The following is a 13,564-nucleotide window of genomic DNA, read 5'->3' on the forward strand; positions in this document are numbered from 1 at the left end:
CTGTACCCATTACCCACGGCACAAAACGTTCCACTGGTGGTTTTAAGATTTCTAAAAAATAGATTCAAAACACTTTAATACTCTCTGAGGAAGCAGTACAGTGTATCACAGAAAAAGCTGTAACATTAATATTGCTGATATTATCCAGACGGGGGCCGAATAGGAACCCAACTGCAGCCAGTTATTCTGCATGGCGGCTGCCGGAGGGGATCTGCAGCCCGTCCATCCACTGGTCCCTCTCAAGAAAGGAAGCTGCTGAATTTCCCGTGTTTGCCTCATTCCCTGTGACATAACCTGGAAGAGTCATTGAACTTGAAAGCGATCTTTTCCAAGAAACAGCCTTCCCCTGAAATAGCACTGACCACTTCTACAGCAATAACAGGACCTGCATAGAATGTGGTTTCCTTCTTTTCCCCCACCCCCGAGCCCTGAGCGTGGAGCTGAATCTGAGCCCGGGAGCCAGCTGGACAGAGGGAGACTCCGTGAGTTGTTATGTGTTCAAGCTTCACAAAGACAGAACCCAGCAAGGAACTCCCTTCCCCCATAGAGATAGGGGACAAGTGTGGAGTGGTCATGACCCTCCCAGGCCTCCCTGCCAGGGAACTCCCTCCAGGGTCTGCTGCGGGTGCAGCTGGGAGATCAGGGGCTTGAACGTGCCAGGTTCACCCTCGTTCCTGTCTGAAGGTTAATGTTGTGGGCGATCAAAGCAAGCTGAGAAGGGAAGACGAAAGGCAGGAAGGTGGAACCTTCCACACCAGTGCAAGGCGAGTTTACCTTTGGCAAATGAGAGTGTGTTCATATTTCCACAAGAACATGTCCATTTCACCAGCTTATGACTCCAACTGGGCTGGGCAAACACGCTGGGATATGGTCACAGCTGTCATTCAGAGGGAAAGCTCAGAAATGGGGAACAGAAACCAAACATGGGGATCCCTTGTGGCCCGCCCTTAGCTTTGGGAGGCAGAGCGGCTTCGGGCTGTGGCTGGTTCCCTCGGAAGCTCTGTGTGGCTTTCTGCTGCCTTGCTCTGCGTGGGGCTCCACCGTGAGAGACACAGGGACCAGTGCCAGACCCACCAGACCTGGTGTGAACCACGGATCCACCCTGCACATCTCCGGACTGGTCTCCTGATCTAGAAAAAGTTCATGGGGTGGGCAAGGATGACAGATGCCAGGCCTACAGCCCAGGGGCTGGGACGGGTTTGCCCTCCACAGTGATAGCTTGTGTTATTCCAGAGACTGTCTTTCTGAATTGTTTGCTTGGTGAGTGAAACATTGTTTGTTTTTAATAAAATCTTGATTTTAAAAATGCCTGAAGGTGCCTCTATTTTCTTTATTCAGCAAAACAGGGTGTGTGGTGAAGACAATATTTAGATAGTCAGCAGAGGTGTCGTGCTGACATTCATTGCCACGTTTCTTTCTCCCCCTTTCAACTTTCCTCCAATGTAAGAACGGTTAGTTTAGGTAAAAGGAGAGTCATGAGACTCTAACAGCATCCATAGCTCCCCTATCACAGAACTGAAGAGTAAGATGAACATGGGCTGGATTTGAACTTTGGTCAGACTCAGTAGAATAGAAGCTGGGACAGAAAAGAGAGGGTGACCCCTCCCTGGGGCTTCCCGGAGCTGCGGATCAGTAGGGGACCTGGTGGGACCGCAGGGAGGGGTCACCTGTGGACCTGCTGCCCCGCGGGAGGAGCAGAGGTCCATAACCCTGGGGGACCCTCAGGCTCAGCGAGGTCACTCTCATGAGCCCTGAGGGGACTGACCCCGGGATCCCTCACGAGGAGGAATTGAGGCCACCAGGCCTGGAAGTTCAGAGACCACAGGGAGCCTCATTCCCCAAAGAAGCAGAGGCGGGTCCTGTAGTCCCTGAGCAGGGGCAGAATGTTTGCCGATTGGGTCAGAAACGAGCAGCGACTTGTACTGAATGAGGGGGACAGTGATGTCGCTCTGATAAATGCCCTTGCAGCCAAACCAGACTGATGCGGTCGTCTCATTTTGATCCAAAAACCTCAGCACCAGCTCTGTTCACGTAGTGACACCAACGGGCACGTAATCACCCGGCTGCCAAGGTGGATGGAGCGTGCAGGTTCGGGCGAGATGCCCCCTCCCCTGGAATGATGGGCTTTCTCAAGGGAGCCGGGGGCCAGGTGGGAGGTCCACGCAAGGTGCAGCATCAGCAACGCTCCTTCCGGCCCTCAGCTGCCTGGGTGCCGGGCCCACACGCCCACCGCCAACCCCGTTAGACGGAGCCCGTTCCACAGAGCCCAGGCCTTCCTCCTGGCACCGTGCCCCTTTCAACAAGGCTCCTCTCAGGCAGAATGGAGACAGGCCCTGGACACGAGGGCTCTCGGCCTTGGGCCATGAATGTGGCTTGTTTGGGGGGAGTCTTTGTCTTTCCCACTAGGAAATGGGATAATAAAACCAGTCTCATTCAAGCGTTCATTCATCTAATATGTAGTAAGCTCCTGCCACAGGTCAACATTATTCTAGGTACTTGTGCAATAGAAATAAAAACACACAAAACCTAATGAGGCCCCATCCCCACCCTCACAGGTCTAATGGGCTTGAGAGACAGAAGTAAACGAGATGATTTAATGGACGCTGACGTGTCAGGGGTGGTGATGGCCAAAGGTATTGTCTCGGGTAACTGCACGTGCCTGTGGGAAACTGAGGGTCCCAACTGGCTTTCTGGTCCAGAGACACCCGCGGGCGGGAGGAAGACTGGTGACCGCTGGAGGTGGCTGTTCTGGAGGCTGGGCCAGCAGCAGAACCTGGTTTCAGTTCAAATGGAGGGTAATGTGAGCGTCTGAAAGGAGGCTGAGTTTCCAAAAGAGCAAGAGTTTTAGGTCTGAACTCCGCTCTCTCCTCAAAGCTGGGAACCTGGTCCGTTCCCAGGGAGCTGTGGGGAGGGCTGTGGTGGGTGTCCGTGTACAGGTATGGAGGTGACATGGGCGAGCAGGGTGAGAGGTCAACAGCCCAGAGGCTGCGGGCGGCTCTGATTGGAGGAAGGGGCGCTGATCATGGAATTCCGAGGGGCGACCTCACTTCCTCGGTGACACCCTAACAGAAGCTTGAACTCTGGTAACCAGGGACCCCTGGCCAGGTCAGTTGACTGCAAACGGTCAAGAGGACAGGATGTATCGTTGCTGTTTCCCGACTCCCCGAAGCCCTGGGCTGAGGAAAGCCCAGAGTGCGGGGTGTTTCGGTTTCTGTAGACATTGGCGCAAACCTCGCCGTGGACGATTCTGGCCATTTGGCACGAGGCGCCCTCAGGTAACAGGGCAGCCCAGGGCCGGCTAATCCAGGCCAGACCCCAACTGTGACCCTTCCTGGGCAGCCCCACACACCACTCCCCTCATCCTGGTGTGTGTGTGGCGGGGGGAGAAGAAAAGTGTGGGATGAGGGGCACTCATCCTGGGCAGGAGCAGGTCGTTAGGTGTCTGAAGTCGGGAGGGTCTGTCATGTTCATTGCCCAGGTCATGGCTGGCAGGAAGGGAGGGTGAGTGCTGGGACCAAGTCCAACGACCCACTTGCTACTCAGGAGTCCTCACGGTGTCATCGTGTTCCCTCCCTGCCTGGAGGTCTTTGCAGAAGCCCCTTTGTGCCTGATCCCAGGGGGCAGAATTTGTGGTGGGCATCTCTCCCGTGAGAATGGCCAGGCAGGCCCCTGAGGCCTCCTGGCCGGGACCCGGGCTGTGTCTTTGCAGAGGCCCGCCCCCGAGAGCGTGGAGGAGCCGACGGATGGGTTCACTAATGCCATCAACTGCTACAAGGGACAAGGGTACCAGGCCAGGATCACCGTCCAGTGCCGGTCTGAGGTGAGAGTTGGCTCAGAGGGTTCTCCACACCCATGAGCTTGACACAACTGGGGTGGCCCAGAACCCAGACCCAAATCTGGGGCCTCCCCCGGGGGCCTCCAAGGCTTTCCCCCTGGAGTGTGCACAGCCCAGCACACAGAGGGACCTGGACCTCCACTACCCCGCCAGCCCTCTGGGAGGGTCGGGAGCCGCCCCACACTGGTAGGAAGCGCAGAGGGAGCCCGTGTTTCTCTGCCCCGAGACCACGAGCACGGTCCCGTTCGCTGTTTTGTTGTTGAACTGCCCGCCCCAGGTGTCCCTGCAGACCTGCTCCACGTCTACACATCAGCACACGTATCACATGGTCTGTACACAGAAGGGGGGAGGATGGGGTTAAGCTATTCTGTCCATTTCTCTGCTACTTGTCATCGCAGATACCTGGGGCCCTGCCCCGTCAGGAGCTGTGGCTTCACTCGTGTCCATAATATCCCATAAGGCAGGGGTCGGCCACAGCGATGCCCTTGCAGTGCCGCTGGACCTTGACTGTGGTTCAGTCCAGGGGCCGTGTCAGCAGTGCGGCCGGGAGCACTGAGCGCCTGTGGGAGTTTGCTCGGGCTGCCGTGACGGGGGCCGCACTGGCTGTGTGAACACAGAGGGTAGAAGGGGAGGGGAGGGTGTCAGCAGGCTCCTTCCTCCCGAGGGCTGTCTCCTCGGCTTGTGGCTGGCGGCCGTCTTCTCTCTCTGTGTCACATGGACTCCCCTCTGCGCGTCCATGTGTCCTCCTTTGCTCTTCAAAGGACACCAGTCCTATTGGGGGACCCACCCCACAAAATTCACTTACACTTAACTACTTCCTTAAAGACCATGAGCCCAAATACAGGCCTGTTCTGAAGTTCTGAGGGTTACCAAGTCGTGAAATTCAGGAGACACAATTCATCCCCCAACATATACTGTCCCCAGGTGGGGATACCTGCCCAGGGACAGGACTGCTCTTGGCAGGACGTGCACATGTCTCTCCTCACAGCTGCAGGCGGATCCACATCCAGAGGCTGTGGCAGTGAGGTCGCCGACAGCACTTTCTGGTGGTGGCTGCTGCCTTGCTCCAGCCCAGCCTGGGGATTTCTCACTCATTGAAATGTTTACCAATCTGACGTCAAGCTGCCCAAGGCAATCAGTGTGTCTTGATTGGCGATTGCCTCTGGGGCACCTGGACTGACTGTCAGCTTTTCACCAGCCACATGGATTTGCTCCTTCCTGCGTCATCTGCTCAGATCCGGCCTAGTGATCGGCTTTCTCCAGCCTGGAGTCTCCAGGCATTGGCGTGGAATCTAGGATCTCTATAATGAGAGTCTCAAAATGCCCTTTAATGTAAAAGGAGGAGAAATAAGTGTCTTTTTCGAAGTCAATGATTTTCATAGGCCATGTCTACCATGTATACTGTCCCCAAACTGGGCAGTGACAAGGTTCCCACACCGTCTCCCTCCATGTCAGGACAGACGAGTCTCAGGTAGCTGAGAGGGAGCATCATGCAGGACAGTTCTCAGTTCTGACCTGTATGACCTTGAGCAGCCATCTGACATCCTAAGCCTCTGGGTTCACATCTCCATGGTGGGGATGTCTGCTGAGGACTCATGGGGACAATGTCCTTCACACAGACTATTAATACAGAAGGTCTGATGTTCTGCAGCTAAAACATGCCTAGGTCATAATTGTATAAGCATCCCCCACCCACCAAACTTAAACAGTGCTTTAAAACCTAGAACCTCACTGGGCATGGGCACCCCTGTCCCTCCTCTCTCACATGTCCTGAGGGCTGGCAGTTCCAGGGTGAGCTCCAGACCTCCATCCTCCTGGGTTCATGATGATGCGCTGACCTGATATCCCTCCTTGTCCCACCCAGTGTGCAGCTGAGGTAACTCTTAACCTCCGTGAGGCCTACAGGATGCGTGCCCTCCAGGAAGGCACACTGGAGAAGATGGTGGTGTCCATGGTACCAGCTTTCCCACGTGGAAAAATTCCCCACATCTCCACCTTCATGTCCACCCACCAGGCCTTCTCCAGAGCCCAGCTGTTCCTGGACCAGCTGTTAACTAGGTGAGCACACGCCCCCTAGTGGTGACTCAGCCCACTGCTAGCCACATGTCCAGAAAATGTCACATCTCTCTGAGCCTCAGTATGCTCCTCTGAAAAGTGGGTGATAGAGGATAAGCCTGCTAGGGTTCTTGCAGGGACTACTGTGGGGACAAGCCATGGCAGGTCTGACCTGCTGCCTGGCTCTGCAGAAAGGGCTGCTGGGCGTGTGCGGCCGTTCTCGGCACTTATTTCTCTCTCCCCGTGAGAAGTGCCCTGACTCCCCCATCGGCGGCCTGTGGTATCTGAATTTGGAAAAGCACATGGGAAAATGTCTGACAAGCAGTTTGAGATTCTGCCTGGCTGGTCCTTGTCCTGGTCCTTGGTGTGGCCAGATTAGGGATGTCTGGGGACCGCAGGGGCCCCAGGCTCACTCAGACGTCCGGATGGTTCTGGTTGGAGTTCATTGACTGGACAATGTGCATTGAGCTCCTACTGCCTGCAGGCACTTTGGAGACACTTAACATGACTCAGGGACCGAAGCAGACACAGTGCCTGTGCCTCAGTTCTAGTCAGCATGTCAGACTGTGACACTAGATGTCATTCTCAGGTGCTGCCCACCATCCATCAGATCTGATGCCATCCAGGTGTTTGCTACATCTGGAAATATGCAGCCATATAATGACCAGGGTGACACACCCCAGGACCAATTGAAAAAGTGAGTGGTCTTTGGGTCCAGAAGGAGGGTCTCCTGTGTCAACAGGATGAGGGATGCGGGTGGACAGGGGCTGGCAGAACCCTGATCTTACACGTCTGCTGATTCCCAAGGGAGGGCTGAAGTCTGGTGGCTTCCACTCCAGGAGCACAGGGTCAGAGAGCACTGTGGGTGGGCTTCCTGGCCTCTTATAACCAGAGGGGAGGCTGGGTGAGCTGTCCCCAGGAGTCCCATCCCCACCACAGACCGTCCTGCTGTGCCTGCTTTCTCTGCACCCACTCCCCTGACCACCATCGCCAGGCCCAGAACAGGACGTGGGGAGCAGGCTGCTCACACCCTGTCTCAGTCCTCAGTCCAGGTGCCCAGTGCTCAGAGGGCTGGGTGGGCAGTGCACAGGCCTCCAGGACAGCTCTCGGGGGAAGAGGAGACTCACACAGACTCCGTGTTAGCCTGCTTGGTCACCAGGCCTGCGACTCCCAGGACAGCCCCAGGGGCAGGGGATGGCATGGGACTGACCCCTGGATGGGCCGGGCAGGCATACAGGCCCCGTCTGAAGCAGGGTGCCATGGGAGGGCCGTGCGGGAGGAAAGACCAGGACTCTGACCCCGCTGCCCTCCTGCCTCCCCCAGGGCCGTAGCTTCTGTGATGGGAGCCTGGCTGGACCAGATACAATATGTCGGCCAGCCCCTGCTTCTCCCCTGGTTCACCCTGAAGCAGGCCCTCGTGCAGGGCCACCTCCCTGCCTCACACCCGCTGGGCCACGTGCTCAGCCTCTGGGTGGAGCTGGAGCATCTGGAGCCCACGGAGGCAGAGCTGGAAGGTGAGGGGCCTGCAGTCTGGGAAGAGGGGCGGGGTGGGTGGGCTCAGGGGCCGCAGTTCCCCTGGGGGCAGTGGCATCTTTCCATCTCTGGGAGGGCACGGGAAAGCCAGGCCTGTGTGTGAACTGTCTCTTCAGCTGCTCCAGAGGCTCCCCCAGAGCCCCAGCGCGCTCCAGAGCCCGAGGAGGGGCCTGCCCAGGGGCCCGTGCCCGGTCCCGCTGTGCCAGTGATGGAGCCAGTGTCACCTCCCTCAGCCCCTGGGGGCCTGGGGCCAGCACCCGCCTCACCCTCCACCCCAGGGCCGGCTCTCCAGCAGGAGCCACCTGGACCACCAGCTCTGATCCGAATGCCAACAACAGAGCCAGCTCCATGCCCAGCAGCGGACCACCCCCCGGCTGGGACCACTAAGCACCTGATAAAGGAGGAGAAGCGTAACATCCTGAGCTTCCCTCCAAGACTGGTGGCAGAGCAGCTGACAGTGATGGACGCGGTGAGCAGCGGGGCTCTCGGGGAGAGTGGGGGGGGGGGCTTCCCTCTGCCCTCAGCTGCCCGACCTGCCTTTTCTGATCTGAACTCCCGTGATCTGGATCCAAATTGTAGCTTACTCCCTGACCACCCGTGGGTCCTGGGTAACTTTCTCAACCCCCCAAGCCTCGCTGCCCACCTGTGGACAGTGGGGGTGGACACGCACAGCACCCGCTGCTCAGAGTGGCTGCAGATTCCATGAGGCAGATCAGACAGAAAGCTGGGCGGGTCCCGGCCTGGTAGGTGGGAGGGGAGCTCACTGCGTGCAGCCAGGGCCCTGGGGCTCCCACCCATGTGCCCATGAGGCTCAGCGGCCTCCACACTGATTAGGCACCTGATGTGTACTTTCCTACAAGGGAGACAAACATAGAGCCCAGGGCTGTAGCTGCCACAGGGCATGTGCCCTGAATGGGGATTTGGCCCGGAGGGGTAATCAGGATGCCGGAAGATGCCCTCGTGGGGTGAGTGGACTTGAGCCGCATCCTGGAATTTGGAGTCAGTGAGGATGGGCTGGAGGCCGATGCTCCTGTCCCTTCCCCACCTGTCCTGGGCTCTGGGTCATCCAGTGCTGGGTCCTTTGGTGGACAGAGAATGAATCCCAGGAACTCCAAGTCTCAGGCCACATCCTCAGCTTCTTGAGCTTCAGTCTTTACCAGTGACCCCTGCAGAGGGTTGGGGACACTGAGCTGGGTGTGACAGGGTTGGGTGACCCCCCCTTTCTCCCCAGGAGCTATTCAAGAGGGTGCTGCCCCACCAGTGCCTGGGCTCCGTCTGGTCCCAGAGAAACAAGCCTGGCAAAAAACACTTGGCCTCCACCGTCCATGCCACCATCACACAGTTTAATCATGTGGCCACCTGTGTGATCACCACCTGCCTTGGGGACACTAGCATGAGGGCCCGGGACAGGGCCAAAGTGGTGGAGCACTGGATCAAGGTGGCCAAGGTATGTTATGGGAGGCCCAGCGCAGTCCCTATGCGGAGCCTTGAGAAATGCCTCTGCTGCTCTGTCAGCTCTCGGGACTGAGGCCTGAGGCCGGAGCCCAGCACAGTTCCCAGGTCCTCTCTGCCAGGGGCCCGCTGACCTTGACTCTCAGGTCCCGGTGGTAGGAGGCTCACTTCCTCCCTGGCTCCTTCCTTGGGTTGAGCTAGGATCCTCCTCTCTGTGAGTGCTGGTCTTTGGGTGCTCACCATGCCCACCCTGAGCACCTGTCCCACCCAGGAGGGGTGTCAATGGAGGGGACTGAGCTAGAGCTCCAGCTGCCACCTCACAGCCGTCGCTCCCCTCCCAGGAGTGCAGAGCCCTAAGGAGCTTTTCCGCCCTGCACGCCATCCTGTCCGCTCTGCAGAGCGTGTCCGTCCACCGTCTGAAGAAGACGTGGGGGAAAGTTTCCAGGTGGGTAGGCCTCTCCCCAGAAGAGGATGGGTTGGGTGTCTCTCTTATGCCTTCTAATGTCCCCTCAGGAGCTGGCACCTCCTGGGAGGCAGCCACCCAGGGGACAGGGACAGGGTTGCTGGGCGGGGCCTCTCAGCCTCCCTGGGACCTCAGGCCGCCAGTTCTGCTTCAGGAATCAGTTCCCCTAAGTGCCAGATACTGGATTGAGCCCCATTGGAGATTTTCAAGTGTTTATACCACTAGAACCCTAGGCCCAGATGAAACTGAATCTGGTCAAAACAGAGCTGCCCCATAGAAATGGGAATGGGGCCCAGGTGACCCACAGGAGAGCCCCGCCCAGGCCACGGAGACCTTCCTGCTGGGAGGAACCCAGTGAAACCCTCACCCCAGCGCTTTGAAACACTAGACTGTCAAAAGGAATTTGCTTTTAACAAGCCCCCTCCCCCCGCTCATTCTTTGTAAACATGTCTTCCTCCTGCCCTGGCTCAGGAGGAGCTCGGCCACACTGAACACGCTGTGTAAGGAAGACAACTCAGCAGTCAGGGAGCAGCTCATCAAGGTAGAGCAGAGGCTGGAGGTCTGGAGGGGGCCTGTGCAGGATGTGGCTTCGATAGTTTGTCACTTAAAGATTCTCTGCAATGTTTGCCCTCTGTCCTGAGTAAGAGGAAGAGGGCTCTGTTTGGCCCATGGCAGGGGGCAGCTCCAGGGCAGGAGGCCCGGGCCTGGCCCACAGTGATGCTGGCTGGGCGGCTCCGGGACGGGGTGCAGGGCTGGCACATTGAGCGGGTCTCTGGCTTCATATGGGGCCATCCCACTGGCACTTAGCTTCTTCCAGGCTGTTGGGTGAATGGGGTAAGTGGGCACCTTTCTTCCCAAACCAGCCCCGCCTGGCCTTGGAAGCCAGGCCCCTGCTGCTCCTCTGTCTTCACCACCCCTCCAAGGGGAGCGCACCCTGCCTGCCCCAGGGATGGGCACTGCAGGGGACTCCCATGGGCCAGGGGAACACAGGGCTGCTTGGCCTCAGGTCCCACTTGCTGGACCAGAGACAGAGAGGTGTGCCCCTGTGACTTCCCACTGTGCCTCTGTGACTTCCCACTGTGCCTCTGTGACTTCCCACTGTGCCCCTTTGACTTCCCACTGTGCCCCTGTGACTTCCCACTGTGCCTCTGTGACTTCCCACTGTGCCCCTGTGACTTTCCACTGTGCCTCTGTGACTTCCCACTGTGCCCCTGTGACTTCCCACTGTGCCTCTGTGACTTCCCACTGTGCCCCTGTGACTTCCCACTGTGCCTCCTGTGACTTCCCACTGTGCCCCTGTGACTTCCCACTGTGCCCCTGTGACTTCCCACTGTGCCCCTGTGACTTCCCACTGTGCCTCTGTGACTTCCCACTGTGCCCCTGTGACTTCCCACTGTGCCTCTGTGACTTCCCACTGTGCCTCTGTGACTTCCCACTGTGTCCCTAGAGCACTCACTGCCAGTTAGTCAGTCAGTCAGTCAGTCAGTCAGAAAGGGGCAGGGACAGGCCCCAGGCCCAGGGGCACACACCCAGGGAACATGGCAGCTGGGAGCGGCCCAGAATCGAGCGTGCTGGAGTCAGAGTGGCACTGGTACCAGCTGACTTGGGCCAGCTGTCCAGGGTCTGAGGTCAGGGGTGGTGGGGGAAACGGGGTGAGGAGGCATGGCCTCATGACCCTGTCCCGGACCCTGGCAGAAGCGGCCCTCCAGGTTTGCCACTCTGCTGCGGACCCTCCGGGGAACTCGGAAGAGGCCGCACAAGAAGGTGAGTGAGCCTGTCTGGGGCTCCAGGGTCAGAGGAGAGGGGCTCCGCCCTCCCAGCTGGAGGCCTCCAGGTCAGGAGAGGGAGGCCTTCCTCCTCCATCCACCTCCTGTCCCCACAGAGCCTGCAACCCTTCATTAGCAGGGACCTAGGGGGGGGCTAGAAGAGCTGGGTGCACCATGCCCATGGGGGAGGGGCTGGGCTGGGGACCACAGGCCCTGTGATTGGCCAGCAGTAGGCCCTGGAGGTGATGAGGAGGAGTTCCTGGAGAGTGAGGGAAGGGGCCATTGAGGGGAGGCTCTAAGGGTCCTGGGCTGCTCCATGTGGGGTCCCTGGGGTGGGACAGGAGGTGAGGGTGGGAGGCTTTTAGGGGGTGGTCTGTGGGGCCAGCTGAGAACAGGGGCTCATCCCGCCCTCACCCTGATTGCCTAGTGTGTTCCCTTCCTTGGCAAATTTCTGACTGACCTGGAGATGCTGGACACTAAGTTGGAAGATTATCTGGAGGTGAGTGTCCTGGGACCTGGGTTGGGTGACCAGGATTGACATTTAGGGAGAGAGAGGCCCTGTACTGAGCCCCTAGTTCTCAGCACAGCTTCCCCATGGAGATGGGCCTCATGCCCTTTCTAGGGACCCTGTGCCCCTCCTCTGGAGCCCAGAGCTTGGCCTCCCTCCAAGTCCTGTCTGTTTGTGTTTCCCGCCCCCTCCTGGAACCTGGTGGTACTGCATCATGAGAAGGGGTGGGCATAGGGGCTTGTCAGGGCCAGGGGCTCTTCCTGATGGACTGGGGCTGTCTGCCTTCCAGGGGAATCAGATCAACCTGGAGAAAAAGGAGAAGGTGAGCAGCTGGGGCACCTCCTGCGGGCAGGGGAGGGCAGTGAACATCAGAGGGCCCTCCCAGCACACTCCTGGCTCCACCCCGCCTCTTACACTCACTGGGAGAGTTTGATGACAGCAGAGGAAGACCCTCCAGGTGGTGGCTGGGTAGGGGGGTGGCATCAAGGAGCACTGCCTGGAGGAAGGGCTGGCGAAGCCCATCTCTGAGCACAGGTAGGGCCTCATGGAATTAGGGGGAAGGGCGGAGCCCATGTGTGCAAAGACCCAGGACCTGTCCCCACGCCACTGCTCACCCCGCTCGGCCGTGTCTGCACTCTCTCCTTCCCTCTGGCCCCAGGAACAGAGAGTCATGGAGAAGATAGTGCTGCTGCAGGAAGCTGCCAACATGTATGAAATAGAGCCCGAGGAGCAATTCAGGGCCTGGTTCTGGGCCCTGGAGCGGCTCAGCGAGAAGGAGAGGTGAGGCCGGGCAGGAGCCGGGTGAGGGCAGAGGTGGACTCCCCTGCGGGCCAGGCCAGAGAACCTGTGTCCATGGTTCCCAGGTCAGCCCCCGCCCTTGTTGTGTAGCAACCCCGGGGGCACCCGACCCTGGGAGAGACACCTGAGAGATGGCTCCTGGGAGCTCACAGGTGCCCCTCTGTCCTGTAGTTACATCCTGTCCTGCCAGCTGGAGCCCCGGTCCTAGTTGGCCTGCAGAACACTCCAGGCCAAGAACTGCTTTGAAGGATTTGAACTTTATTCTGAGACTAAAGCAACTCATTGAATGATTGACAGCAGAGGAGGAATGATTCTTAAATGATCTCACTTTCATGGATTTGCCCTCAGGGAGAACCTATTTGGATACAGTAATCTCCTTTCGTGGAAACTCTTAAGTTTTAGGTAAATTTTTATTAAAATAGGACAATACAAACTATTCTTTCTAAGAGTAGCACAACAAATAGCACACATTTTGCTGGATATGTGTACATTTGCACAGAATGAGCAGAGACACCTTTAATGCTGGCTTGATTGATAAGCAGCCAGGAAGGCGACATGATAGAACTGCCTCTGTCGGGTCCTCGCTTCCGAGATGACCAAGAAAAGAAGGAACAGCAGTTGTGCCAAAAGGGACCTTGGTCGTGTGTAGCCTATTCAGTGCCCCACTGCACCGATGCATGCTCAAGGACAAGGCCTTTAGGGACATTTCCGAAGTGCCTTGGATGCCTCTGTGCCCCCCAAGCTGTTTGAGAAACTCCATTACTGTGGGCGCTGTGCCACTCACAGCCAGGAGGCAGGGGAGCCGAGAACAACTGACCCCCCCCCCCCGATTCAGACCTGCGGGTGCTGCCCGTCACCTCCACGCAAGCCCCCGGAGGATGCTAAGTCCTTACGGACTGAAGAAACGTTCTGTGGAAAACAAGTGGAAATTGTACTTAAAAATATATGATAGAACGGAACCACTCCATAGTAAGGTGATAAAGGGAAGATAGAAGACTAAAAGAAGGAGTGAGGAAATATACACATCAGGTAAAAGACACTTGAATGGAGTTAAATGTTTAATACAAACAATGAAAACTATAAGAACTAAAACATAATTTAGGAAGTTGTGACATTTTGTATGTCATTAAAATAGATTTTTTCTTCAACTATGT

General features: G+C 57.6%; 1 protein-coding gene across 1 annotated transcript; it reads left to right on the plus strand.

Moving 5' to 3' along the window:
* Nucleotides 1–5,741: 5,741 nt before the first annotated feature.
* LOC118643361 (ral guanine nucleotide dissociation stimulator-like) lies at nt 5,742–12,396 on the plus strand. The gene is made up of 9 exons (XM_036281388.1): nt 5,742–5,893; nt 6,480–6,587; nt 7,214–7,404; nt 7,540–7,628; nt 8,655–8,870; nt 11,034–11,102; nt 11,532–11,603; nt 11,902–11,934; nt 12,271–12,396. Exons 1-9 carry the CDS (start codon nt 5,742–5,744, stop codon nt 12,394–12,396), a joined length of 1,056 nt encoding a protein of 351 aa, XP_036137281.1.
* Nucleotides 12,397–13,564: the final 1,168 nt, after the last annotated feature.

Source organism: Molossus molossus, unplaced genomic scaffold (genome assembly GCF_014108415.1).
Source record: "Molossus molossus isolate mMolMol1 unplaced genomic scaffold, mMolMol1.p scaffold_m16_p_34, whole genome shotgun sequence".
In the NCBI taxonomy this organism is placed as follows: Eukaryota; Metazoa; Chordata; class Mammalia; order Chiroptera; family Molossidae; genus Molossus; species Molossus molossus.